The sequence below is a fragment of the Chenopodium quinoa genome, unplaced genomic scaffold (genome assembly GCF_001683475.1).
Source record: "Chenopodium quinoa cultivar QQ74 unplaced genomic scaffold, ASM168347v1, whole genome shotgun sequence".
Lineage (NCBI taxonomy): Eukaryota > Viridiplantae > Streptophyta > Magnoliopsida > Caryophyllales > Amaranthaceae > Chenopodium > Chenopodium quinoa.
The window spans coordinates 470,595-497,699 of NW_018744626.1; the positions used below are offsets into that span (position 1 = coordinate 470,595).

General features: G+C 39.7%; 4 protein-coding genes across 6 annotated transcripts; 1 reads left to right on the plus strand and 3 right to left on the minus strand.

Annotated features, from left to right (window-relative positions):
* Window positions 1–554: 554 nt before the first annotated feature.
* Window positions 555–3,149, minus strand: LOC110700286 (F-box protein At2g26160-like). Its single transcript, XM_021877802.1, has 2 exons — window positions 1,764–3,149; window positions 555–1,575 (listed from the first exon to the last, which is right to left on the minus strand). The coding sequence occupies exons 1-2, from the start codon at window positions 2,972–2,974 to the stop codon at window positions 1,542–1,544; spliced, it is 1,245 nt and encodes a 414-aa protein (XP_021733494.1). The 5' UTR covers window positions 2,975–3,149; the 3' UTR covers window positions 555–1,541.
* A 623-nt stretch (window positions 3,150–3,772) lies between these two features.
* LOC110700289 (F-box protein SKIP23-like) lies at window positions 3,773–7,194 on the minus strand. Of its 2 annotated transcripts, none has more exons than XM_021877806.1 (5): window positions 5,879–7,194; window positions 5,587–5,771; window positions 5,197–5,258; window positions 4,386–4,879; window positions 3,773–4,247 (listed from the first exon to the last, which is right to left on the minus strand). In XM_021877806.1, exons 1-4 carry the CDS (start codon window positions 7,099–7,101, stop codon window positions 4,415–4,417), a joined length of 1,935 nt encoding a protein of 644 aa, XP_021733498.1. In that variant the 5' UTR covers window positions 7,102–7,194; the 3' UTR covers window positions 3,773–4,247; window positions 4,386–4,414. The 2 variants fall into 2 exon arrangements, with proteins under 2 accessions (XP_021733498.1, XP_021733499.1); XM_021877807.1 differs by having other exon boundaries at window positions 5,197–5,252; window positions 5,879–7,193.
* Window positions 7,195–9,019: 1,825 nt separating this feature from the next.
* On the minus strand, window positions 9,020–12,316 carry LOC110700290 (F-box protein SKIP23-like). Its single transcript, XM_021877808.1, has 5 exons — window positions 10,874–12,316; window positions 10,484–10,713; window positions 10,147–10,201; window positions 9,534–10,007; window positions 9,020–9,436 (listed from the first exon to the last, which is right to left on the minus strand). The coding sequence occupies exons 1-3, from the start codon at window positions 12,133–12,135 to the stop codon at window positions 10,164–10,166; spliced, it is 1,530 nt and encodes a 509-aa protein (XP_021733500.1). The 5' UTR covers window positions 12,136–12,316; the 3' UTR covers window positions 9,020–9,436; window positions 9,534–10,007; window positions 10,147–10,163.
* Window positions 12,317–13,068: 752 nt separating this feature from the next.
* On the plus strand, window positions 13,069–16,475 carry LOC110700291. 2 transcript variants are annotated; one of them, XM_021877810.1, is made up of 4 exons: window positions 13,069–13,283; window positions 14,341–14,430; window positions 15,275–15,739; window positions 16,076–16,475. In XM_021877810.1, exons 3-4 carry the CDS (start codon window positions 15,293–15,295, stop codon window positions 16,226–16,228), a joined length of 600 nt encoding a protein of 199 aa, XP_021733502.1. In that variant the 5' UTR covers window positions 13,069–13,283; window positions 14,341–14,430; window positions 15,275–15,292; the 3' UTR covers window positions 16,229–16,475. The 2 variants fall into 2 exon arrangements, with proteins under 2 accessions (XP_021733502.1, XP_021733501.1); XM_021877809.1 differs by lacking the exon at window positions 14,341–14,430 and having other exon boundaries at window positions 13,073–13,283.
* Window positions 16,476–27,105: the final 10,630 nt, after the last annotated feature.

Consider the following 27,105-nt stretch of genomic DNA (forward strand, 5'->3'; position numbering starts at 1 on the left):
CAAAAATACTCTGTCAATTTCGCCCATGCACCATTGCTGTACTGCAAAGTCTAGAGTATATCAGGCTTTTTGTAAGATTGACTTATGTATAACATAGCAGAATGCCCAGAATTCTAACAATTATTTTGATAGATTTTTCATGCCAAGTGTAAAACAGAAAGCCTGGTTTACATTCTAAGCTTCAATGTTATTCCTGTTAATTATGCATGTATTTACTTGATTCTAAGCAACGGCCACTGCCTAAAAGGTGAACCAAGACCAGTAGTGTATTAAACCATAGGTTTTGTCAAGTAGTGATCATATTCTGCAAGTACAAGTATCAAATTAAAAATTACTCCTTTCATTAGTATAAACTGATGATGCATCTTACAAGTATAAAATACAGCCGATACTCTGTATATTTTATTTGGCAGTGATACTCCGTATATGCTTCAAAATCCTGATTCTTAAACGCTACTGAATTTCTTAAACCAAGAAAAATATATAAACATTTTCATTATTTCTATCCCAAAACATTTTCATTATTTCTATGCATCTCATAGTGTAGCTGATATACTGAGATTGTAGATCCTGACTCTTAAAATATGCCAAAGAACCTAACAAAGAAATATCTTATCTACTCAGACAACCTACACAGAAAAAAGAAGCATTCTAGTTATCTATATATGAAGTATATACATCCTAGTTATATACTTACATAACTGTATATGACAGATTGACTGATAAATTATACCATAAATGACTGTCAAGCTCCCAAAAAGTAGAAGTATAAAGTGTGCAATGAGAATCACAGATAAACTCCGAAATTAGAAAGGAAAACACAAAATGTGATACAATCACTTGCTCATATGTAGAAAGGAAAAGTTATGCAAAAAACCAGGACAATAATCTCGAATAAAGAACAATCATTTCAACCAGAAGACAATAAAGCAAAGGTTGACTGAATGACTGATTATACCATAAAAATATATCCCATAAGGCCATAATGGTCTGTTCACAACACCCAAAAAAATAATCCAAAACAAATAGGAGCCAGCAGATTTTTGTAACACTTGTATGTAGCAGGTACTTTCTGCCTGCAGCTCAAAATGCTAAATACTGTAATATCTTCTATCATTAACATTAATATTCCACAAAGAGATGATCACTAGTTAGAAGTACTAAATGCCAGTTACAAGACATATATATACTAACTCATTACCTTAGTACAAACAAAGGTCCCCAACATTAAAATTACAACCACCAGAGTTGGACTTAGGACCTGAGACACTAAAGCAAGATAGACATATGTTCCTTAAAGTGCAACTTAAAACTGAAGCAAAGAATTAGTAGCTGGAGCAGAAGCTTTAGTGTTTTAGCATGGCCATCTTGAAAAAAATCAGAGGCTTTTAGCTTAGGAGAAGGATAATTATAGTCGCCGATTAATGCATATTGGTCAAGCAGCTATATATAGTATGTATGCTTTGTTACCTCCCATGGACAATCGTCATGATCTGTGCCTCATGCAAAGGGAAAGGAGCATATTGAAGTCTACAAGGGGCTCATTCTTTGACCTGCTTGTATCCAGCTAGGATTCTGATAATAGAAGAGGCAGCATAGATTAGTTTCAGTTAACATATCAAAAAGAGCACAATGGAAAATAATGCTTGAAACAATGAGCAGACAGCATGCAAGCCAAAAGCAATGTATACCATTTTCTGGACAAAATTTACAAGTAACATGTTTGATTATGTATTGCAGGACAGGGTGGAGGAATTTTTTACCTATCTTTAGAGAGCGAACGTGGTCTAGCCCAAGACGGAGGTGGCCAAAAGTAAACCAACAAGCCCGAGTTAGATAATAAAAGACAATCCCTAAAGATACCCTCATCCAAATAGGCCACATTAATCTCAGGGCGCCTATTCTCTCTCTGAAACAATATATCATCAGGATAATACCATTCAGTATTATAGGCATGGAAACGGTCCTTAGGGAACACAATGCAATTTCCTCGAAACCCAGGCAACCTTTCAGCATCAACAAAGTAGCAATTATCAAAGGTCACTAATAGTATCTGGTCTCCCAAACTATCAACCTTATCCCACACACGCAGCTCAAAATCAAGCTTATACACCTCGAAATATTCATCACACGACCCATGAATCATATACAGATCCCCAAACGATTCAACCAAAAGCTTAAGCTTAGTACTGAACGAATTAAAAACCATAGAGAATGTGCAAGATGTGACCATTTTCACGCTTGATCCACAACCATCAATAAGATAAGCAATTCCTCCTCCATCAATAGCACAAACCTGCCCCTTTAAACTTACAATGTCACTAAAATTAAACTTATCACTTAATCCATAACTTATACTCCTTAATTCTCCACTTTCTAGTTCAAAAAGAATCAAATTCCCAAAATTAGTAAGTGCAAATACAACATCAACATGATTAATAACATTCTTTGCATCACAATCAGAGAGTAAAACCACTTTAATAGCATAACCACGAAACCCATAAAAATCAAACACTTTTTCATCCCATTTATCAAAACAGAGCTTAAGCCCTTGACCCAAAACCGAAACCCGACAATTCAACAAATCCAACTTTTCTGGGAAACTTGAGGGTAAATCATTAATGGTGGTTTTAGTAAGGGGAAAACGGGGACGAAGCTTACCTGGGTTTAGCTCTTCAACAGAGATTAACCATGGATTCGCCATTGATGAGGTGTGATCAAGAGGTTGAAGGAGAACAGTGGCAGTTCTTACTAGCAAAATTGGGGAATTTGATTGCTTGAAAATGGCGGAATGAGATGGGATTTGAAGGGGTAATTTGGAATCCAAAAGGTGACCGGAAAAGGGGGTAGAAGAACGCCATTGTTTGCAAACTGCCCGGAATTTGAGGTGATCATATCTGGATTTCAAGTGACTGGAAATTTTTGATAGTAATTCTGGGGGAAGATTCGCCCAATTAATTGAACAATGTTGCATTTTTTGAATATTTTTGTAGAAATTTTTGGTTGTTATAGATGTGGAACAAAGAATTTAATTAATTTCTGGGATTTTGTTGTTGTAATTTGTAATTTGATTGTGGAGTAATTTTTAGGGTTTGTCGTTGTATTTACCCATCTCATATAAAATGATAAAATATTATTTATAGGAAGTTTATAATCTTCATAAACTAACTAATTAACTAATTACTAAATTAAGCGAAAATATTGCAAAAATATTTATAATCACAATTATCATAAATTTATCTTTGCTCATTCTCGAAACGTTTTTCCATCAAAAGGGCAATTAAGTGTGCGTATATGACTATATGATGATTTTAAGGTCGATAAAGTGTGCGTAAATGATGATTTTTATTTTTCCTCTCTACTTTATGTCAAATCGTTGCAAATTTTATGTAACGGAGGTAGGATTTAAAATGCAACTACAATAAAAAACAGATACTGTACAAATTTATGAAGGGCAGGGAGGGGAAGGGAGGAAGAATAAATATTATATGGAGTAGAACATAAATTAACAACTTTCTGCCCTGCTGCTAGCATTGTTCCTTAAACCATTGCATTCTTAAGCCTCGCCAACAGCAAGTAAATGTTTGTGAATAGCAGTGTAGCACTCAATTTCATGTTCACTACAACCTGTAACATTGCCTGATAATTTACTCTGCTGCTAATACATGGATTGTGAATTTCCTTGTTATAGCAGGTCAAATATTTGATCAGACTATAACTTATAAGTCAAATTGCAGAATTATCTACTGATAAAATAGAAACATTCCTCGTGCCTGGCATAGAGCAAAAATTTAAGCTTCGATATCAAACACTAGGATACGTAATAAATATGCTTATATATGCATTACAAACTCATGGTTACATAAGGATGATTACAAGACAAGCAGGATTTATATTAAACAACTTTTTTTTCCCTGCAAGTAGATGGTCAAAAAAAACTTTCATCCTAAACACCTATATGTACATGGTTTGCGACCACTAATGTAGGGGGGTATACTTAAACTAAAACTTTTTCATCCATAAGTAAAACCTGATGATTTGGTGAACATGTCTCCAAGAGCATAACCGATATCAGCTTGAAAATCCAGATTTTTGACAGCTACTGCTTTCGATAAACCAAATTACATTTGAAGCATAAGAGCATAGCAAATAGATACACCGTGCATACCATATATACAGTCACCAACAAAAAAAGCAAAAGCAGCCAATCTATCGAACAACCTCTGCCAACATTTATAAGAATCAAACTACAATAAGAAAAACACAAGATGTCATCTCAGGAGTATAAGTGTATAATCAATATAAAATCCAGAAAGAACTATATAAGTATATATTGGTTCTATAAAATATAATATTGAACAAAAGTTATTAAAATGTTAACATACAGCAGATGAAGCTGATTGAACGTGGTCCTTCAGCAAAGCACATCTTTCAAATATGATGAAGCTGAGGCCAATTGGCACTCTGGAACAAGCTTTCCCATTTCAGCCAATTTTTTTTCCACCTCACGCAATTCTGTTTGGAGCTTGGATTTTTTCATCTGAAGCTCCATGATATCCTTGTTTTTGTGAAGAAACAAAGCATTTTTAACCAAGGGAACTAGCCAATCCAATTTAAATTGCATCAATTGAAGGTCAGGCAGTGTCGACTCCAAATATTTAGCTTGAGAGTCATCTAAGGAACTCCCTGAACTGCTTGGAAGGATAATTATTATCTTTGCAAGGGATTCTAATGCCCAAGAAAGGAGGCAATCACTAGTCACTACATGCCCTTCTGTTATATTTCCATACTTAGCCCATATCTTCTTTAATATTGGGACCGAATGAGAGCTCACATCAACTCCTAAGAATTTCGATTGTGAGACATCCTTTTCAAATATCTGTACAAGAACATAAAGAAACTTAAATAATGCCTCTGCCCTTCAATGGAAATGAAATACAACAATTACAATTTGTAGGTCATTGATTTATTTAGTAGCTTTTTATTAGAGCAGCAGGATAAGGACACAGCAGAAATTCTACAATACATGGGAATTTTGAAGTGAATTCAGATCAATGTTAGCAGGTCTCAGAACTCAAGTCTTAGACCAGAGCAGACATTAAATCGCTCACTGCACACCAATTTGTGTTCATAATAGATATACAGCCACGATTTCAGCAGATATAACCACCATGAAAATGTCTCCAACAAAGTTACCTTAAGAGGAGAGTGCATAGCTGGAGCTGAATCAACATTGTTCTGATTGTTGAAACCTGAAACTAAAAAGGATTTAGTTTAAGAAAATGATATAACATAGGAAAAGAATGTAGTTGGGAAAAAGGAAAGGAGCTAAGAAATGTAAGGGTATAATCTTTACTAGCTAAAATAAATGGACAAAAAGCTAAGGTAAAGTCCACTTTTGATTAAAACTTTTATTAACTGTGTGAGATAGAAGCAAGTCTCTTGATTTCTCGAGTTTGCTCTATTCTCTTAGTTAAACACAATAGTCAATATGATCTTATATGTTGGTCATTCTCCTCCTGTTCTTTAAAGTTAAACTACTAAATTCAGTTATCAACATGAAGTCCACGGGGTAAGCTTTATTACCTTCATGAGCTACATGTTGCTGAACATGTTGCACATGCTCAGCAACCTGCACATAGTTGGGGGATATCTCATCTATCTCCTCCTTAGGGATGAGATCTGGAGTAATTTTAATAGAAGAACCACTTTGCAGCTTTACTCCATCTTCTGCTCCATCTCCTCCTCCTTCGGAACCAGAATCGGTTACACTAAAGAAATTATCACAGACCAACAAACAGTTAGCATTTATTATGAAAATCTGATCTCTAATTTATTACCAGGAAAATACTTAAGTATACACATGTTCCAATCCTACCATGTGAGCAGACTTGCATCTGTCCAAAGCCATGATGGGGGTGGCCATAAGACCTCAGAATAGCTCGGATACTCAAGTAGATAGCGAAAATCACCACCCTCAAAGTGATAAACAACAATACCCATTACCCCCTTCAACATTGCAATATTGAAAAACCGACTGTTAGAATACAGGGGAAAACATTCCTTCCGAGATACAATACAATTGCCTTTCCACTGCGGAAAATCCTTGGCTAGGGCAAAGAAGCAACCATCAAAGGTAACAAACAATATTCTATCATTACCTATACCTTGATCAAGCTTATCCCATTTCTTTTCCTCCTCATTCAACTTTAAAACCTTAAATGTAGTCGGATATATATTCTTAAAACCCCATACAGTATAAACTAGATACAATTCATCACAAGATACAACCAAACGTTTCTTGTTGTCACTTCCTGAACCCTCACACAATGGTTCCTCCACAATTTTCAACATCTTCAACGACTTATAGTCCATCGAACACACCCTACCCTTTCGATCGACACCGTATATCTTCCCTTTGAAACAAATTACATCATCGAGCTTCCGCCCCCAGGAATTTACATGACGAGTTGCTCCATTCTTGAATCTTATCACAATTAAACGTATAAGATCAGACAACTCAACAACAGTGTAATCATCTTTAGTGCAATCCGGGCTCACAAACAAAACCACCCTGTTATCTAAAGGGAAATCATTTGTTGGATGATTATAATACCTAACAACATCATCAGATTCATCATTATTATTATCAGTGGAATTCTTATCAACTAGTTTATAAGTATGAAATCTAGCCAATTCCGAAACATGAAATTGAGACAAATCCAAGTTTTGGGGAAATTTTTCAGGTAATCTTTCAGCAATGAGACGAGAAAGGGGTGATCTAACGGATAATATACCTGGGTTTGACTCCTCAACGGAGACTAGCCAAGGTTGAAGCTTGGGATTAATGGCTGATCGAACAAGAAATACGGAATTTGCGACTAGAAATTTGGTACGATTAATATCGATTGAGTGTGGGAATATAGGGGATAAGATGTTTTTTGGGGTGAGGAGAGAGAGGGGGGCTGAAGCTCGCCATGTCTTGCAAGCTCGCCGGAAATGGAGGATGTCTGCTCGGGTTTCTAGGCGATCTGCGACGGCTGTTAACAGTTCCGGCGGTAATCCCGACCATGATACTCGCCGGCGACGGTTGCTTGTCATATTGACTGTCAGCAATTATAGGGTTCTTCAATACGAAATTACGGAGGAGATTGTTTTAACCTCTATGTTTTCTACCCTTCGTATTAATCTCAAAACTTACTCTATGACATATGCCTCTTCACTCCCACTTAATTTCATATCAGTTCATTTTAACTCCAATCAGTTCAGTTTAATTTAGCTCAGATTTTAAATTTCTTCTCTTATAAAATATTCATTTTTGTTCTATTCTATTCAGTTCAGTTCAACTCATCCACTAAATGTGAACAGACCTATAGTATGTGTTAAAAATGACCCTATCAATCCATCCAATTTGATTTGAAAAGAATCCGGTTTAGATTTTGACTCGTATAAACTCAATTATGAAATAGATCTGATCTAACCTTATCTAATCTGACTCAGTATTTTAATTGACACCTCTACACATACGTACCATTATTGTTGTCCATTAATATTTTGCAATTACTTTGTATTGCGTCATTCTTGTATTAGAGTATACTAGTAAGAAATATTAAAAAAGAAATATCATACTAATGCAAAAATATTGGGTTTATTTAAGTATTGGTAAAAAAATTATAAGTCAAACTAAATTATACAAAAAGAGGCATCAAGAACGACACGTGTTGAGGTCTAATAAAAACATTTCATTGCCAAAACTATTGTCTCACATTATGGACATTAATCCGTGATTTAATTAGGCATAAATCATAAAATGGGAAAATATATATATATTATGGACCAATTGATCATATAATCATATTAATGAGTCTACAATTTTTCTTTCAAAAAAAAAAAGTGCACAATTTAAAAGTAAAAATGATTTGTTATAATTTAGATTTAACTCTCGTATATGTTTTGTACTTTTGTTACTGTATGTGTCCATACTTGACTGACTCAAGCATCCCAAGATCTAATTGAGTGAAAAACTATAAATGTGATCACCTCACTATCCAAGAAACACATACGTTGCACAAGTATTGTTTAAAATCAAAACTTCCGTTGGCTTTTAGGGCATGTTCACATTTACTGAACTGAACTGATTGGAGCTGAACTGAACTGAACTAAATTGAGCTGAAATAAATATTTTATGAGAGAGGAAAATTAAGAGCTGAACTGAACTGATTAGAGCTGAACTGAACTAAAATTAAGTAAATGTGAACAGACCCTTAATTCTAAGAAGAAAAAAATTTAATTGTTGGAGCCCGAGTATTTTTCTTAGGGTATCTATCTTGATATCTTCTAGTTTGAGACTCCCAATTACAAAAAAAAATACCTTTTGATTAATCTATCACATGTTAATTACGGAGTAGCTATTATGTCTTTTAATCTTAATACCAAACCAAACTAAACTCAACCTACAGTCTACACTAGCCAATAGATGAATAGACATCTTAATTAATCTCCAATGAAAGAAGCAAACCTACCACTAATATTAAACTTAGCTTGCTGCAATGCTGCTTACAACATTGCTGTTACAAAGGTGGCTCGAAAGCCGCCTGAAGCCCTGAACATAGTCGTGACAGTTGGACTTAAAAGTATTAGACTTGAAAATTTGAAACCAACTTAACTAACCTCTTTGGCATATGCCTACTATGATACTTCACTTTTCTAGAAAATGCCTTCATACCAAATTTGGTGAAGAAACTGATAGCATCCATGCTTTACAAGTTAATAAATGACCAATTTCTTGAAACAAACATCAGAATGAGGTCTGCACAACTAATGTGATGTTTTTAAACAAAATGACATTGTACAATGTTGATTAATCAATGATTGATACTAACAGCTTGACTGGTTCAAGAGGCAATTTCAATTTGCAAGACAATTTGGTGCTTACTCAATGCCAACCAATCACTTAGAAATGTACCAGATTACATTATCAAAAGCTCCTCAATTGAACATATAACAGAAGGCAAAACCTGTAATATACTACAGTATCACTAATTGACTGTATAGCAGGAAGAATGATGCACAAGCCAGAAAATATAGAGATAAATTTGTCTGAATAAAGATACAGAAGGGTCGAGATACCATCAATCTATATTACATAACAATCAGTTCACAAAAGAGGATAGAACTAGACCATTCAATTTGTATCAAAAGACTTCTCCCTACAGAGGTCCTATTAATCCTGCAACTACGAGTGGCTATTTTCGAATCCTAAAGACCTGAGCATCATTACCACAACTAAAAGTTTGGTTTACATAACCATTACTTTACAGTGATGAACAAAAAACTTTCTTCCATAAGCATAAATTGATGATGCATCTCCAAAAGTGTAGTTGATTCCTCGATTCCTCAGCTTGAGCATTCTAATTCCTGACAGCTATTGCTTGTCCTTGAAAAAAAACACAGAAGCATGAGAACTTAGCAAGAAATATATTTACCATATATGAAATCACATACAGAATTAGCACAAGTTAGTGAAATTATACTATGAAGCTGAGGAGGTCGAGGACTGGGCATGGTTCTTCAGCTGAGACCACTTGGCTCTCTGAAACAAGCTTTGTCTGTTCAGGCAATACCTCTTCCATCCAATAAAACTCTGTTTGGAACTCGGGATTTGTCTTTTCAAGATCCATACAAACCTTGTTTTTGTGAGGTGCCAAAACCTTCTCTACTGAGGGCATAAGCCAATCTAATTTAAAGTGCATTAGTTGAAGATCAAGGAGGACTGAATTGAGATAATTAGCTTGGGAGTCATCTAATGACCTTCCTTCATTGTTCTCAAGAAAAATAATCATCTTAGCTAGAGATTCTAAGGCCCAAGTAAGAAGACTTCCACTGTTCACAACATGCCCTTCTATAATGTTTCCATACTTATCCCATATCTTCTGCAAAATCGGAATCAACTGAGAGCTCACATCTACTCCAAGGAATTTTGCTTGTGAGCCATCTTTTTCAGCAATCTGCAAAGAATATATAACAATTGAGGCAGAGGCCAGGAAACAAAAGAATCGCGATTTATAATATAGATAGAGTATTGTTATATGCAGGTCTTTTACAACGAACCTAACTAAGAAAGAGGGGCCAACCAACACACAGTACCTTAAGAGGAGAGTTCACTACAGGAGCTGAATCACCACTTTTTTATCCTTAAACTCTGAAATCAAATTGAAGGAATTAGTTTGAGAAATTAGTATAACATACGAAGTATAAATGTAACTACAAATAATAGAAAAGGAGCAAGAAGTTCAAGTATATAAACATAGCTACAAAAGTACAAATGAAAGGAAAAGTGCAGGAAGCTCTATATGATGTGTTAACTTTTCATCAATTGGCAAACCCACAAGTCATATGATCTTAAATGTTCACTAACAAATTCCTCCTCTTGTTCTATATTGATCAGTTTTCAACAAGAAGTGCGCGGCATAAGGTTGATTACCTTCAAGAACTATGCGCTCTTGATCAATTTGTATGCCCTTGGAAACTTGCGCGCCATTGGGGGGATTCACTTCCTCATGGATGGGCTCAGGAACAATGTGACAAGAAGAATCACTTTGTAACTTATTATTATCCTCTTGTTCTTCAGCTCCTCCTTGTCCTTCTCCTTCGACCTTTTCTTTAACACCTTCTTTATCTCCTCTTTGTTCACCTCCTTCAGAATCCATTCCACTTAAGAAATAACACATACAATCATTTCAAAGTTAGCATTTTCTTTTCTTTTTTTTTTTTTTGAAAAAGTTAGCATTTTCAATAACAACCTCAAATATATAAAAACAGAAAACATACGTTTTTTTCAATGAGCTTTTACAAAAGTCTAGGCTAGTCTCACCTTGTGTCCAAACCCACATCGGTCCATAGCCATGACGGGGGTGGCCATAAGAAGTCGGCATAGCCCGGACAATCAAACACAAGCTTACAATCACCACCCTCAAAGTGATAAACAGCAATAAAAATCTCATCCAAGTAAGGTGACATGAATATCTTACTGTCAAGAGTCATCTTACCCGAATATAGAGGAAAGCTACCCCAAGGGAACACAATACAATTGCCCTTCCACCCCGGAAAATCCTTAACTGCGGCGAAAAAACAACCGTCAAGAGTCACAAACAACATCCTATAACTACCAATACCATCAACCATATCCCACTTCTCCTCCTTCTCATTAAGCCTAAACACCTTAAACGCCGCCTTTCCTTTCTTAGACCATCTATACACTAAGTACAATTCATCATCACTCGAAACGACTAATCGTTTCTTGTTCTCACTCCCCGAACCCTCACAAAGCGGATCCTCAGCAACACTCGACATCTTAAGCGAATTATAATCCATCGAACACACCCTACCTTTCCTATCAACAGCATAAATCTTCCCTTTAAAACAAACAATATCATCAAACTTCCTCTTTCCCATAAAATACACTTTTCGTTTCTCCCCATTTCTAAGACTCTTCACTGTTAGGGCTACCTCTTTGGACAATTCCACAACCATACAATCATCGATGCTACAACAGCCAGTTTCGCAATTCGGATTCACAAACAGAACAACCTTATTTTCATCCGGAAATGACGGCTTCTTTGGCATCTTTGTATAAGGTACCAAAACCGGAACATTGAAATCAGAAACTACAGTATTATCATCCAAATAATTATAATTGTAAAACATACCTAACTCCAACTCACGAAATTTAGACAAATCCAATTCATACGGAAAATCGTCAGGCAATTCGTAAGACTCGGCGATATTACGAGAAAGAGGCCGTCTTACGGAGAACGAACCGGGGAACAACTCTTCACCAGTGAACAACCAAGGCGGGAGATTTGGATGAGCATCAGATTTTATGAGGAAAACAGTGTTTGCCACTAAAACCTTAGTGTGATTTTTATCAGAATCTTCTGGAAGTTTGTGAGGGAGAAGATGGGTTAAGATGGGTTTTGAGTCGAGGAGAGAGAGAGGAGCTGAAGATCGCCATGTCTTGCAAACTCGCCGGAAATGGAGGATGTCGGTTCGGATTTCGAGGCGGTTTGCGATGGCGGGGAGTAACTCCGGTGGTAATTCCGACCAGGATAGTTCCCGGCGACGGTGAGTTTTCATTTTAGGAGAAAATGTTTTGATGATTGAATTTTATTTTATGATTGTAAATTTGGAATTTGGGGTTTTTGGACAACAAGCAAGTAAAAATGTAAAATATGAGTGAAAGTTGAGTGCTTGAGTCGAGAATTTTTGCTAGAGGAATATATGCTAGTTTTTGGCTTTTTGGTGCCCGCCTAATGGACATGATTGTTCCCGCCAAAATTATATCCTACAGTTGGTTTTAATGTTTTATGGGTTTTCCGCTTTCAATTTTATTTTGGGCCCTGATACTGGCTTAGGCCTTTTAAGAGCCTGGGCCAAGATATTATATGAACCAATAATATTTACTATAGAGTACTCTACTACCATGTACATATCAATATATTACTCCGTATTACCTCATTCTGTTTAAAATGCAATGCTTTGACAGATATAATTAACAAGACATAACCAATTATATTTACTATATATTACGTCTTGTTTAAAATGAAATACTTTTGAGTAATATAATTAACAAGACATTAATATGTACTACACTAGTACTCCATCCGTCCTTTGATTACATACCTACTTTTCTCTATTATGTGAGGGATAAAGGCTAGAAGTAAGAATCTAATTAAGGGACGGAGGGAGTATAAAGTAATTAGTTTTACATACACGACTCAAATCCCACAGACATGCCTCTCGTGCCAAATCCAACCAACAACGGTAACTATTGGCCCGTCCATGGTCAGTTCTACCCATTTCGGGCTGAAATCAACAAATTTTTTAGGGTTGGCAATTTCTGACCCGACTCGATAACACGACCTAAACTCGACCGAAGTTACTGTTAGAAACTCGAACCGACCTAAACCGAATCCAAAGAACCGGAATTTAACCCAAATTTCATATTTCGTATTAATATTAACTTTTTCACTATTTTTGACAGTTTCTAATCATAACTCGAAATCGAAATCCCACCCGAATTGCGAGCCCTAGAAAATTCTCCTCTCCTCTTTGAAAGCGAGACGACTTCTGTGTTTCTATTCGCTTTACCCATTCACAACACTTATAAATAGCCCCCAAATTAAGTAAAGTCATTTTATCAGTTCGAATTATCGTTGCCTTTTTTACAACTGAGTGAGCAGAGCCAAGAGGAAACCGATCAACTTTCCCAATTCGCATTACAAGTATGTGTTTCCCCTTTTCTTTTCTCCTTTTGATTCTTGTAAATTTATTGGATTGCTTAAGTTGTGAATTGAATCGTCAAAACCCCCAAAATTCCATCAATTTTTAACATCAAAATTGATTGATTTATGTTTGATTGTGTTGAAATTATGGAAGAATTTTAGTATCCCACTAATCTTGACTGTAAACCCTAGAATTGGAAATGATTAGTTGTCTAAGATGAATTTTTAACCATTGTCTGCAAACCCTGAAAATTGAAATTGAATAGTGGTGTACTCTGTTCATTTTTTTTTTTTTTTTTTTTGTTAAGCAGTAATTTGATAATGCCCATAACCTGTTTGATGAAATGTCTGGTAGAAATCATCATGTTTTCCCTCTTTTGTTTCGCTATATACAGTTCTAAAATTCATCATAGTAGTATACATTGTGGATTTATTGGCATCAAAATTCAAAATTAGAATTTTCTTTCTCTTTCAAATGTAGTATGTCCAATTTAGATTTTGTATAATTGCATGAAGTGTCTCAAGTTTATATGGATTTTCAATTCTGTACATTTCAAGAATTTCATGATGTTGCTTGGCGTATATGTTGTTTTGCCAAGATTATATACAATTGATTTTACATAACAAAGGGTTGCTGCACTTTGGGTGTAAGAGATTCAGTGGGATTTTGAGCATATGAGGTGAAGGTGAGAGATTGAATGGGGGTAATGCTATCACTTACTTACTTGCTTTCCTGTTTCTGAGAACCTCCTAAGTCCTAATTTATTAGGTAACTTGTAAAGAATTGCCTTAAAACCTTTTTACCGCCTTCTATATGGAGTATAATTGTTGCCATGTTGGACACTACTCAAGAAGCCTAAAGAATCCTTGTGAAGCTATATGCAAACCATAATCCTTGTAGTATCTGAACCTCATTATGAGTGGTTTAATGTTTAATAGTCATGTCTGGTGGTTCATCTTTAATTGTCTGTTGTGAATTGGCAAAGTTGTTAAATTTTCATTCTAGACTATTATATGATTCACCTCTTTAGTCTCACAACCTGCTGTTCTTCACCAGATATTTGGATTGTCATTCCACCATTTCTCACCTTTGATCACTTAAACAGGCCTTGCCGGTTCTCTCTCCCCTTCCTCTTCATTTCACAATGTCAGTTATTCGTTTATAATTTTATATATTTTTCAGGAATCCTGACCTATTATTTGTCAATATATCTTATAGCATGCCATAGAAGTTTGTTTGAAGTATAATGTTGATAAGTTGTTTCAAAATTACAAGCCGCTGCTTGTGTGCTTTATTAGGCAACTGTTATATTGTTTGTTGCGTTTGCTTTTTTTTATTTTTTGAAGGAAGAAGCATCAATTTTCAGAATTTTATGTTTTACTCCTATGAATATTTCTTTATTTTTGGGTTTTAAATCTTTTAATGCTTTTCCTCTATCAATTTTAGAGCTTAGACTCCAGTTCAGAGAGAAGTTTATAGGCCAGTCTTAGTAAAATATGCCAAAATCACTAGCTCAATAGGAATAACTCCATGCTGGTCTGTTCCTCTATTTCATAATTTAGTTATTGGACAGGATGAGTGAATCCTGATGGCATGGGATCAGATATATGGCCACATTTTTAATTGATAAATAGCATTCAATCATAGATCTAACTTAAGTATTATTTTCGGCTTTTGGACTTAAAGATGATGTTCGGCTGTAATTACAAGGAGGAATTAGGATACCAAGTGAAGCATTTATACCATTTGCCATATGAAGCTTAATAGTTGGACTAACTTCCAAGTGATGGCTTAAAGCAGAAATTCATCATTCTTGTCCCAAGGAGAGACTTAACTTGTGAATTTTATTTGTGTAATATTTTAAAGTGGGTGCCTGGAGGTGGTTGTAATGTTCTAATCTCCAATATTCATCTAGACTGTCATTGCAATCAGTAGTTTGATATTCTGATGAAGTCATAACTCTTTTTTTTTCTTCTTATTTTACTGGCAGTTTCAGGTTTTTTTGGCTATGGGAAGTGAAGATGAGCAAAAATATGCTGCCTTCATGGAGAAAGTGAAGCGGACAATGTATCTTGACAATATCTCACCTCAGGTAACTGATGCAGTCATCAAAACTGCATTTGAGCAATATGGTACTGTGACCAACATTCATTTCATCCCGAACTACATTGAGCCAAACTACAGCGGGAAGTGTGCCCTTGTGGAGTTGGAGAATGAAAAGCAAGCAAAATCAATTATTGAGGTGCTGTCTTCTTATCCATTCATGATGTCAGGAATGCCTAGACCAGTGAGGGGTCGTCATGCAGAGCCAGAAATGTTTGATGATTGTCCGCCTAAGCCTGGTAGGAAGATACAAGTATTTTGGGTAGACCCAAAAGATCCTCAATTTGAGGTGGCACAGAAGCTCAAGAACCTGACAAAGAAACATGTTGCTGAACAGTCCTTCCTACAAAAGGTTTGTAAAGATTAGTAGTTTTGCTGTTAAAATTTGCTTCAAAGGGATAGTTATGTTGGTATCTTCTACACCCCCACCATTTCTTTCTTCTTCAATACTTCCTTCTGAAAGAAAATAGAAGAGATTTTGCTACCATTATTTTAGAAACAACATTCGTACCAATATAAAACTATTATTTTCTTGCCGTACATCTGTAACTTCCCAGACTGCCAAATGCCAATTGGGCTGTACATATTAGGCTGTTATTACTGTATTTCCTTTCAAGTTCATTCATTATCAAGGTATCATTATGTGTGTAATGATCATATATTGATGTTGTTTCATTCGCTGTGACAGAAGCAGCTAGAGGAGGAAGAGAAACTCTCTAAGCAGCAAGCTGAGACTCTAAAAGGGCATTATGAAAAGTTTGAGATGATGGATTCTATATTATGTGATGGCACCTCAAAACGTCTATCTAGGTTCTATGGGGTAAATCTAAATGATGACTAAGGACTCTGACTTGTATATCTGTAGTAGTTAACACAGTAGTAGAATGTAGAATGTAATTCGTAAGGTTTCGTAGCTGTCTTTCTTTCCTAGAAAGGAGCTTTTGCAAGGTTATGGATAGAGGTAGTCATACTGTGCAAGAATATCTGTATGAGATACTGATTTCGATCCTGACTACTTTGCTAGTTTACTGGCATTGGCATGTCTGTTATGTTCAGCAATTGCATTTGGTTCAATATTTGTTATCTTATGAGCTGTACAGAAGTGTAATTTCATTCCCTTTGTAATTTTCGTAACTATAGAAAAGAAAGGGCTTGACTGGAGTTTTTGGACACGTAGGCGATGACGCATTTGCTTGCTTTTCTCTTCTTCTGTTTCCAGCCTACATACGCACACACACTACATTTGGATGTCTTTATTAAGTTAAAGATATCACAACTACTTTCATCATCTCAATTTAGGTTGATGGGAAATAATTTCAATAAGCCATGAATTTGTATCAAAAATAGAAAATTTTTGCATATAGAGAACAATGAACTTGAATCAACAAAGTATAATCAAAAGCTAGCATCAAGAACACAAAAGCATTCTTATTCTTATGTAAGAATGAAAGATCATGTCTTGAAGACTAATCATCCGCAGATAATATCATCCAAAAGACTCGATATTTGAACATGGGTATTGCATGTTAATTTTTAATGAAAAATAGATGATAAATTATAGCAGAGTTCCCTAACATAATGAGCAATAAGCCAAGGATTACGGAGGCATGAATTTCATCCGAACAAGCCATTACAGCATGATATTAAAAACTTTAGAAGATAAATGACAAGATTTAAAGATAAGAAGCTCAAATGAAGGTCCTTCAGCCAAGCAACTAATGGCGAAGAGAGCATTGGGACAGAGTCATAAGTTTTTCCTGCTCATTTAACTTTTCTTCCACCTTGTGCAATTTACTATGGAGCATGTTTCTCTCTACCTGAAGCTCCATCACTACATCCCCTGGCTCCTTGCTAGTGTAACGAGCCGTAGTCTTCTCAACTATTGGAACCAACCAGTCTAATCTGAATTTCATAGACTGAAGGTCAATTAGGGTGTTCTTCAGATATTCAGCCTGGGTTTCGCTCAACGAAGACTTCCCCTTGCCCTTGTTATTTTGAAGTATGATCATCATCTTTGCAAGTGACTCAAATGCCCATGTCAAAAGGCCATTACTTCGGACAGCATTCCCATCAACAAAATCATCTTTCTTCCATAACTTTCGCAAATAAGGGACCAAATCAGACCCTACATCCACCCCTTGGAATTTCTTCATTGAAGGGCTTTTCAGAAATCTGCATAAGAACATTATGACATTAAATATTAACAAGTGAAAGTGAAGTACTTGAGGGACACAGTTACACGAGTCCAAGTAACATAGCTTATCACATGAGTACAACTATAAGAACTTTGAAAGCCAACGCTATGATGGAGTACCTCAAGAGGAGCTCTGGTGGATGGATACAAATCATCATCACTTTGACATGTGAACTCTGAAACAAAATATAAGAAGTTAGGGCAACAACCAAATTTATTTATATACTAGTATTTCTCTTTTATTGGGTTCAGTTAAGGATAATGATTAAGGTAATTTACCGTCTGTAGCTGTTTCATCATCTTCAGGGCTGGGTTTACTTTGGCTGGAGGAATCCATTGGTTTATTTTCCTTTTCACTGATACAAATTGGTTTGCGTTAGTTTTTCCAATGGGCAGAACTTTCCTATGTGTTCTAATTACATACTCATGGCAAATACATCAAGCATAGGGGGAATAATAATATAAAGATAGCCTCAAGTGTACATAATGAAGGGTGCTACACTATCTATGTATCCACATCTCGCGGATCACTAGCACAACTGCCCAAGAGTTTACATTCGGTATGTTATTTGATGAGATAGACCAATGTGTCTCGAAAAGTAAGAGCTTTCACTTAACATTTGCAAGAGAGTTTGTAGCTTGAGGCTTTTATGGCATATATCAGAATATATGAATGAACATATGAATCTATAAATGAATCAGAATATGAATCCCCCTTTGAATGAGACAATATGATAGTTTTTATACCTCATCATATATGGAGAGGTTGGGCCTTAGCCCAATTGGCTTGCTTTGTGGGCTGACCTTTGACTTTAGCACAATTGGAGAGTTGAACCTTGACCTTGGGCTTTTAATTGGATCATTTAGTGCTTAGGCCCAATTGGACTAAATTGGACCCAAACAACTTGCCCCCAGACCCGATTTGGAAGGATGACGGGTTGGGTTTGATTTAATTCAGAAAAGGAGAGAAGTAAATGATTTAATTAATCCAAAAAATTTGAATTTAAACCGTAATTAATGAGATAACAACGTTAATGATTGTGGAAGTTGGACGGATAATGGGCAGTTTAATCACAAGATCATGTGTTTAACGGTTACTTAGTGGAGTACTTAAGAGAAATTAAAACGCAGACTCCTCGTATCCCGTACCTGGAGATATAAACAGAGGCGCGTCATTTCTCCTCACTTATTCACCAACACAAACCCAGAATTCTCGAGAGAGAAACCAAGAACCCGCATCAAAACTTCGCAAATTCCCCGAGCATTAAGCTTAGAAACTGAGACTTGCCACTACGAACTCGTAAATCGGCAACTTTCGCTTCAGAATTAAGGTAAATTCCTTTGATTTCAGTTTATTTTTCTTCGAATTCGAACTCCTTTCCCTTTTCTTTCGACTTTTCTCTTCGAAATAATCAATGGCAAGAGGAGTTAGAGGTAGAGCCCGTGCTCCAAGAAGAGCAAAGGCCGATTCCCGATCCTAGGAACAGGATTGGACCTGGAATGGTCAAAGGCCGGAGTCTGACCCTGCTGAAGGGGATTAGGGCGACTCCCCTTTCCTCGGCTCCTCCTCAGAGAACGGAGGTGCCGAGCGCTTCTGGACGGGATGATGAAGTTCCCGCTGTCCTTTGGGATATCCTCCCCGGGTTTTTCAGAATGGGAGAATGCCGAAGTTGCTTCGGCCATGATAAAGAACCGCCCCTACTCATGGTGGGTGGAGAATGCCGATCAATATCGATTTGCCGAGCAAATTGAGTTGGCATTACGGCATTTTTGAAGCTGATGGGTACTGGTGCCGAATGCCCTCGGCATCCGATAGAATCCATCGTCCACCCCCGGGGTATGTGGGGGTGTACACAAGACAGCTTCAGTATGGGCTGAGGTTCCCTTTGGACGTATTCGTCCGAGACTTGCTGATCCATTACAACATCTCTCTATGTCAGTTAACTCCCACCAGCATCCGAAGGGTGATGACTTACTTATGGGTCTGCAAGTTCTTCAAGTACGTGCCGAACCTGCACTGCTTCAAAAAGCTCCATCGGCTAGTGCCAAATATTCAAAGTGGGCACGGAAGCCATGGTTCTGGGTGGTACCGGATTGAGTCCCGGCCCCAATACCTAACCATGTGGCCAAACGACTCTTCAGACAAGGACTGGAGAGGTCAATGGATTTGGGTTAGGGCACCCCACAGATCCGGGCCACCCTTGCGTCTTCAGCGCTCCCGGTACCTCGCTGAGCCTGATCCCGAAATGGGAAGTCTAGGTCCCCCCGCAGATAACGGGGCGGATCCGAACCTGGATCAGCAACATATCTTCGGCAAGCTGCCGAACCGGGGGGGCAGTGGCCGAATGCAGCATATCCCGGAGACTTGGCTCCCCGATACGCATTACGTTTTCCAAGAGAACATGCTAGCAGCTGTTGGCCTCAGCCGAAAGTTTAAGGATGGTAAGCTTCTTCGGCTGGGGCCGAGGCTTTTTAATTATCTCTTTTTCTTCTCTCGCTTCGCTTTTTTATGCTGTGCCAATCTATCTGAGCTAACCTTTCCCCTTTCCTTTTTTCAGAGCGGGACGAGACCAACGTTGGCATTAACTACGCTCGTCTTGGTGTCAACCGAGAACGAGTTTGTAACTGAACGGGCCCCGTCTATCACTGAGCCGAGGCATAGGGAAGTTCATCTAGACTCTTCCACTTCCAAATTGAGGCTGTTGCTCTGTATCAGAGGCAAAAGCCTTAGTGGAAGAAGAGAGACCCTTGGTTTCAGCTGCTGGACGAAGAAGCTGAAGCTGCCCGCACAGCCGAAGAGGTTGCACGGGTACTCGAAGCTTGCGAAGGAGGAGAAGGGTCCTCCAGAGCTGCTGAAGCCGAAGCTGCAGCTAGAGCAGCTGAAGAAGACGAGGCTTTGCTGAAGACCTCGGTGAGCTTTCAGACTTAACTTTTTCTTTTTTCTTTTCTTTTTTTTTTTTTTTACTCACATTCTTCCTCCCCCTGTCTGTTACAGTCTGAAGAGAGTAACAGACACAGAGAAGGCAAAGCTCCTGTTCGTCCCGAAGACCAAATACAAGAGTCTTCAGACTCAGATATGGACGAGCAGCCCCTTCTGAAAAGGCGCCGAAGGATGGCCATCATCGGCCCTCATGACTTTCAGCGGAGGCCGATGACCATCGGCGTCGCAATAAGGGAACCCGAGGAAGGCAACGGATCGCCGAGGGTTCCCCAGCCACCACCCCAATCACCTCACAAGACCCCTCCGCCACCTCCTGAGATGGAGGTGGATCAGAGAACTCCCGAATCTAAGGGAGGGGTCCAAGAAGAAATCAAGAAGAGTGCTGCTGAGCACGAAAATAAGGATGCCGTGATGTCCAGTGCTGAGGGCTTCACGGCAGACATCGCAAGAGAGGTTGAGGCTTTCGTCCTCACCCCTGAAGAAGAGGAGGTCATAGTAATTGACTCCTCTGAGAAGGATGATGCTGAGACAACCAAAGCTAATCAAGCTCCATCGTCATCCTTCCCTTCTTTCCAGACTCTGCATTCTGGAGAAATGGGTTTCTCGGCCCCCCGAATTCCAATCCCAGACCACATCTGGGACCTCATATGGGGTCAGAACCGAGAAGGAGCTGCAGCCTACTTCGGCGATTTTGCTGGCATGTCCGAAGTAGACAGGGCAAGGATCTGGTCGCTGAAGGCCACTGCTGGGATGGGCGAATCCAGCAGATCAGTTCCTGACCCAGCCAGGTCTAACCAACTGCTGATGATGCAGGTAATTTTCCTTGTCTTCATTTCCTCTGAAATTCAGCTCTTTATATTTTTATTTTTTTTATTTATTTTTTTTTTGTCTTCCTGTTTTCAGTTCGTGCACAATCAGACTCTCACTGTAGAGCTGATAGATACCCTACAAGATAGGGTAGACGCTGCTGTGCACGACAAGAAGGTGGCTGAAGAGGAATTAAAGCTTGCTAAGCTGAAGCAAGCAGCAGCTGAAGAGAAGCAGCAGAAGGGTGAGGAGTATGAGAAAAGAGCTGCTGAAGCCCTCAAAACCTTCTGCGACGCTATGGAGAAGGAAGTTTTTCCCCCACTGATGGAAGGGGAAAAATTCCTCCAGGAGCATATGGGAGTGGACGTCTCCAAATTCAAGGCTGCTGTTGAGAGCCGAATTCAGGAAGGAGCTGCTGCACAAGCTGAAGTGCAGCAACGTCTAGAGGCTCTTGAAGCCAGCCGAATGGCTGCTGAAGAGCTACTCCATGCCAAAGATGTCCAACTCTCAGAGGCTGCTGCTGCTGCCGAAGCCCAAAGAGCTAAACTCCATGAGGCTGAGGATCAACTGATGACCCAGAAAGTCGAAGTGGCCCAAGCTCAGACAAAGGCTTCCCGAGTTCAGCAGGAGCTGAATGAGCTGAAAGGTTCCTCCTCCAAGCTCGCTGATGAGCTGAAGAAATCCAAGGAAGACTTGGAGGAGACCCAGAAGAAGCTGGCTGATGCTGAGGCTTTACTCAAAGTCCGTGTCTATACCCAAGAAGAATATGAGATGGGTTTCAGAAACGGGTTCCGAGTATGCCGAAGAGTCTGCCTTCATGCTGAACCGAAGCTGGACTGGTCTAAGTGTGCTGAATGGGTCCAGAATCCCGAAGACCCTCATATGAAGTATGCAACTCCAGCCGAAGCTGAAATCCTTAAGGCTGAGGAAGCCGAGGAGGAAGCTGAGAGAATGGAGTTGGAAGCTGAACAGAGGGAAAGGGAGGCTCGGCAGAGTGCAAAGCCCGCTTCTTCTGCTGCTGGGGCTGAGGCCACCATGGGGCTCAACGCTGATCAGTCTGATCCTCAGGCTGAAGCATAGGAACTCGGGCAGTCATCTTCAGAATCTTGCGGTTCATCATGTGCTTAACTTTAGACTTGCCGCTTTCTGAATTTTTTGCCTTGTTTTTTGCTTCAGCTTGCCTTGTCGTACAGCAATTTTATTTATTTTTGCTTATGTACGTATTTCGGCAGCTGTTATTTTCCGCTTGTGGGCGGCTGCCGATACTGTTAAATTGAACTTGTAGCTCAATTTTTGAGCATGAATTATTAATCTGATGCTCTTTTCTTCAGTTGCTTTATTTTTGAATGCTTTACTGTTTCTGTTTCTTCAATTCTGCCGAACATACTTGCACTGATAGTGCTTCTTGCCCCCCCAGAAATTGAAGTATGACTTCAGCTAAATAAGCAATTTCTTCACTTCTTCAAAATGGGTATCCGAAACACAGGGCCAACTGAAGGCAATGCTTCTGGGATACAAGTCTTACTGAAGATTGACTTCATCTGAAAGTTGGATATCCGAAACACAGGGCCAACTGAAGGCAATGCTTTGGATATTAGCTTTCTGGGATACAAGGCTCAGTTAAGGCAATATCCCAGAATTGTCCATGGACTAATGTCTTTGGAGAACAAGTCTTACTGAAGTTTTACTTCAGCTGAAAGACCAGTGTTCTTTAAAAAGACGAGTTTTGTCAGCAATCTGAAACCCAGTTACCCGAAGGTGAAGGTTTCAGACGAGGCTGATTTAAAAATTTTCAACTGTTGCTGTTATCCTTGATTTTCTGTCTATCTTTGAAAAATGGATACCCGAAACACAGGGCCAACTTAAGGCAATGTTTCGGATAATGGCTCTCTGGGATACAAGGCTCAGTTAAGGCAATATCCCAGAATTGTCCATGGACTCATGTCTTTGGAGAACAAGTCTTACTGAAGCTTGACTTCAGCTGAAAGACTAGAGTTCTTTAAAAAGACGAGTTTTGTCAGCAATCTGAAACCCAGTTACCCGAAGGCGAAGGTTTCAGACGAGGCTGAATAAAAAACCCTTAAAGAGTAGATAGAACAAAGAAAATTTTGAAAGGATAAAAAGTTGCAAACATTTATATAAATGGCGGCTCCAAGGCCTTTCATTAGTTCAAAATGTACTTACAAAGATTGTTCTGCCCCGAAGGGTTTACACATGGTATTTTTTCAGTACATCAGCGTTCCAGTGATTTTTCAACTCAGTTCCATCCAACTGCCGAAGTCGGTATGTCCCTGGCTGAAGCTCATCATAAATTTCATAAGGTCCTTCCCATGCAGCTGAGAGTTTCCCATGGATTCGGCCTTTCTGAACTGCAGCAGCATTCCGAAGGACAAGGTCTCCAATTTTGAGAGGCCTTGCATGGACCCTTCGGTTATAAAATTTGCTGATTTTCTGCTTATAGGCGGCCATTCTATCTCGGGCTGAGTCTCTTACTTCGTCGAGGAAATTAAGAGACTCCCTCATCAGTCGCTCATTCTCAGCCGAGAAGTGGTGCACTCGAAGGCTCTCAGAGCCAATTTCCACTGGAAGGACGGCTTCGGCACCATACACCAGTTCAAAAGGCGAGTGGCCCGTTGCCTCTTTTTCAGTTGTCCGAAGGGACCAAAGGGTTCCAGGGAGCTCCTCTAGCCATTTGGACTTTTGATCTTCCACCCTCTTCTTGAGGGCATTTAAGATTTGTTTATTTGCAGCTTCGGCTTGTCCGTTACTTTGCGGGTGGCATACCGCTGAATATGCCAGTCTGATGCCGAACTGATCTGTATACCGCTTCAGCGGTAAGTTATCAAATTGCCTCCCATGATCGAAAACAAATACTCTCGGGATGCCAAAGCGAGTGATGATATTCTGCCAGATAAATTTTCTGACAGTTTGCTCTGTAATGTTCGAGGCTGCTTCGGCCTCGATCCATTTACTGAAGTAGTCGACACCAACTATCAGCCAATTTTTCTGGTACATAGCCTCTGGAAATGGTCCCAGTATATCCAGTCCCCATTGGGCAAACGAGAGTGGATTAAGGATCGGCTGAAGATCCCTTGCTGGCTGATGGATAACTGGAGCATATTTTTGACATTTTTCGCATTTCCGAACCAGCTCCTTAGCATCTGCGATCATGGTAGGCCAGTAATATCCAGCCCTCAATGCCTTGTGGGCTAAGGTTCTTCCCCCAATGTGGTTCCCACAGATGCCGAGGTGAATCTCCCGTAGGATATACTCTGCATCTGTTGGTCCCACGCATTTCAGCAATGGGGCTGAGAAGGACTTTTTCAGAAGTTCCCCCCTGAAGACAATGAACCTAGAACTGGTTCTCTTCTTCTTGGAGGCCAAAGCTTTATCCTCAGGAGTTTCTCCCCGAAGCTTGAAAGCTAGGATGGGGTCCATCCAACTAGGCTCTGGGTCAGCGCAGCACACTTCAGGTGCTTCGTCGACACTTCTCTCTCGACGCACTTCTACATATACAGATCTGTTCAGCTCGGTAAAAGATGAACTAGCAAGTTTGGAGAGTGCATCGGCTTGAGTATTCTGACCCCTTGGGATCAGCTGAACCTCAAAAGTTTTCAGCTCTGCAATGACTGATTTGATCTTGGCAAGATAAGCTATCATGGAGGGCTCTTTGGCCTCGTAGCTGCCACTGATCTGATATGCAACTAGCTGAGAGTCTGTTTTTAAGCAGACATGATCGGCTTCCAAGGAGATGCACAATTTTAGGCCGGCGATTGCTGCCTCATACTCGGCTTCATTGTTCGAGGCCTTAAAAGAAAACTTTAGTGCATACTCAAAGGATTTGCCTTCGGGAGAAGTTATCACTACTCCTGCCCCCGAACCGTTTTCGGTGGAAGACCCATCCGTAAACACGGTCCAGACTTTCTTTTCACTGTCTAGCGCTTCTTGGTATGAGCATTCGGCCAAGAAATCCGCTAGAGCCTGAGCCTTAATGGCAGCCCTCGGACGGTAGCTGATGCTGAATTCGGTGAGCTCAAAAGCCCACTTGGCTAGCCTACCAGATTTTTCAACCTTGCCGAGAACTTTTTCCAACGGCTGATCAGTTAAGACCACTATCTGATGGCAATCAAAATAGGGCCTCAGCTTCCGAGCAGCTACTACTACCGCGAAAGCAACTTTCTCGAGTAGAGGATAGCGGGTCTCGGCATCCGTCAGTGTATGACTGACGAAATAGATCGGTTGCTGACTCTTACTCTCTTCCCTCAGCAATACTGCGCTGATGGTGGCCGGGCTAACGGCCACATATAGGTATAAAGTTTCTCCTTCAGCTGGGCTAGCCAGCGTTGGGAGTCGAGCCAGATGCTCCCGAAGCTGTTTAAAGGCGTATTTTTGCTCTTCCTCCCAAATGAGCTCTTTTGTTTTCGGGAGTTTTAGGGCTTTGAAGAAAGGTAACCCCTTATCCGAAGCTCTGGAAATGAACCTCGAGAGGGCTGCCATTCTTCCGGTGAGCCGCTGAACATCCCGTTTCGTTTTCGGCTCAGGAAGGTCGAGCGCCGCTTTGACTTTAGAGGGATTGGCATCAATCCCCCTTTTGCTGACCATGAACCCCAGGAATTTCCCTGACTTCACGCCGAAGACACACTTCTTCGGATTCAGCTTCATTTGATGCTTTCTCAAGGTGGCGAAAGTTTCAGCCAGGTCCTTTACATGGTCCTCTAGTTTTTTGCTTTTGACGATCGAATCGTCAACATAGACTTCCATGTTTCGGCCCTTTTGATCGGCGAAAACTTGATCCACCAGCCTTTGATAGGTTGCCCCCGCATTTTTCAATCCGAAGGGCATCATTTTGTAATTGTACACCCCAGCGTTCGTGACGAATGCTGTCTTGGCTCGATCGTCGGGGTGCATAAAGATCTGATGATACCCCGAGAATGCGTCCATGAAGCTAAGCAAGGCATGGCCACTTGTCGAATCGACTAGCTGATCGATTCTCGGCAAGGGATAGAAATCCTTTGGACAAGCCTTATTTAGGTCCGTGAAGTCAACGCACATCCTCCAGGTACCATTGGGCTTCTGAACCATCACCACATTTGCCAACCATTCTGGATATTGGCAAGGTTCAATGAATCCTGCCTCCAATAATTTTTTGACCTCGGCTGCGATGTCTCGGTTCTTATTGGCGGAGTAATTCCGCTTCTTTTGCTTAACTGGTCGACACGTCGGGTCAACATTAAGCTTATGGGAGATGAGGTCTGAACTTATCCCAGGCATATCAGCTGCCGAGAAAGCAAACACATCTCTGTTGTCCCGAAGGAGCTGAATAAGTTCACAACGGGTGTTCGGATCAAGGTCCATCCCAATTGCTACACATTTCTCACCGTCTCCTTCGGCCAACTGGACTGTTTCAGTCTGTTGGTCCATGTCCATTGCCGATGGACTGGACTCTTCAGAATCTGGCCTGCTGCCAATGTCAGAAGGTGTCCCAGTCTTTGTGTTCTTCGGCTAGCTCTCTGAGTCTTGCGGCTCAGCTGAAGAGCTAGCCTTTTCCCTTTCGGGCCCTTTTTCTCTGGGCACAGATCCTTGGGCCGAAGCACTTAGGCCTTTCGGCTTTTTTGTGCTTGGCTCTCTTTCTTTTTGTTTCTCCTCCTCATCCTTGTCGTCATCTGGGCGACTACTGGATGGCTTGAGGTAGTTGCACCTTCGGGCGTCCTTTTGGTTGCCCTGTATCCTTTCGGGGAAGCCGGCGTCTGAGACGTAAATCATCAGCTAATGATAA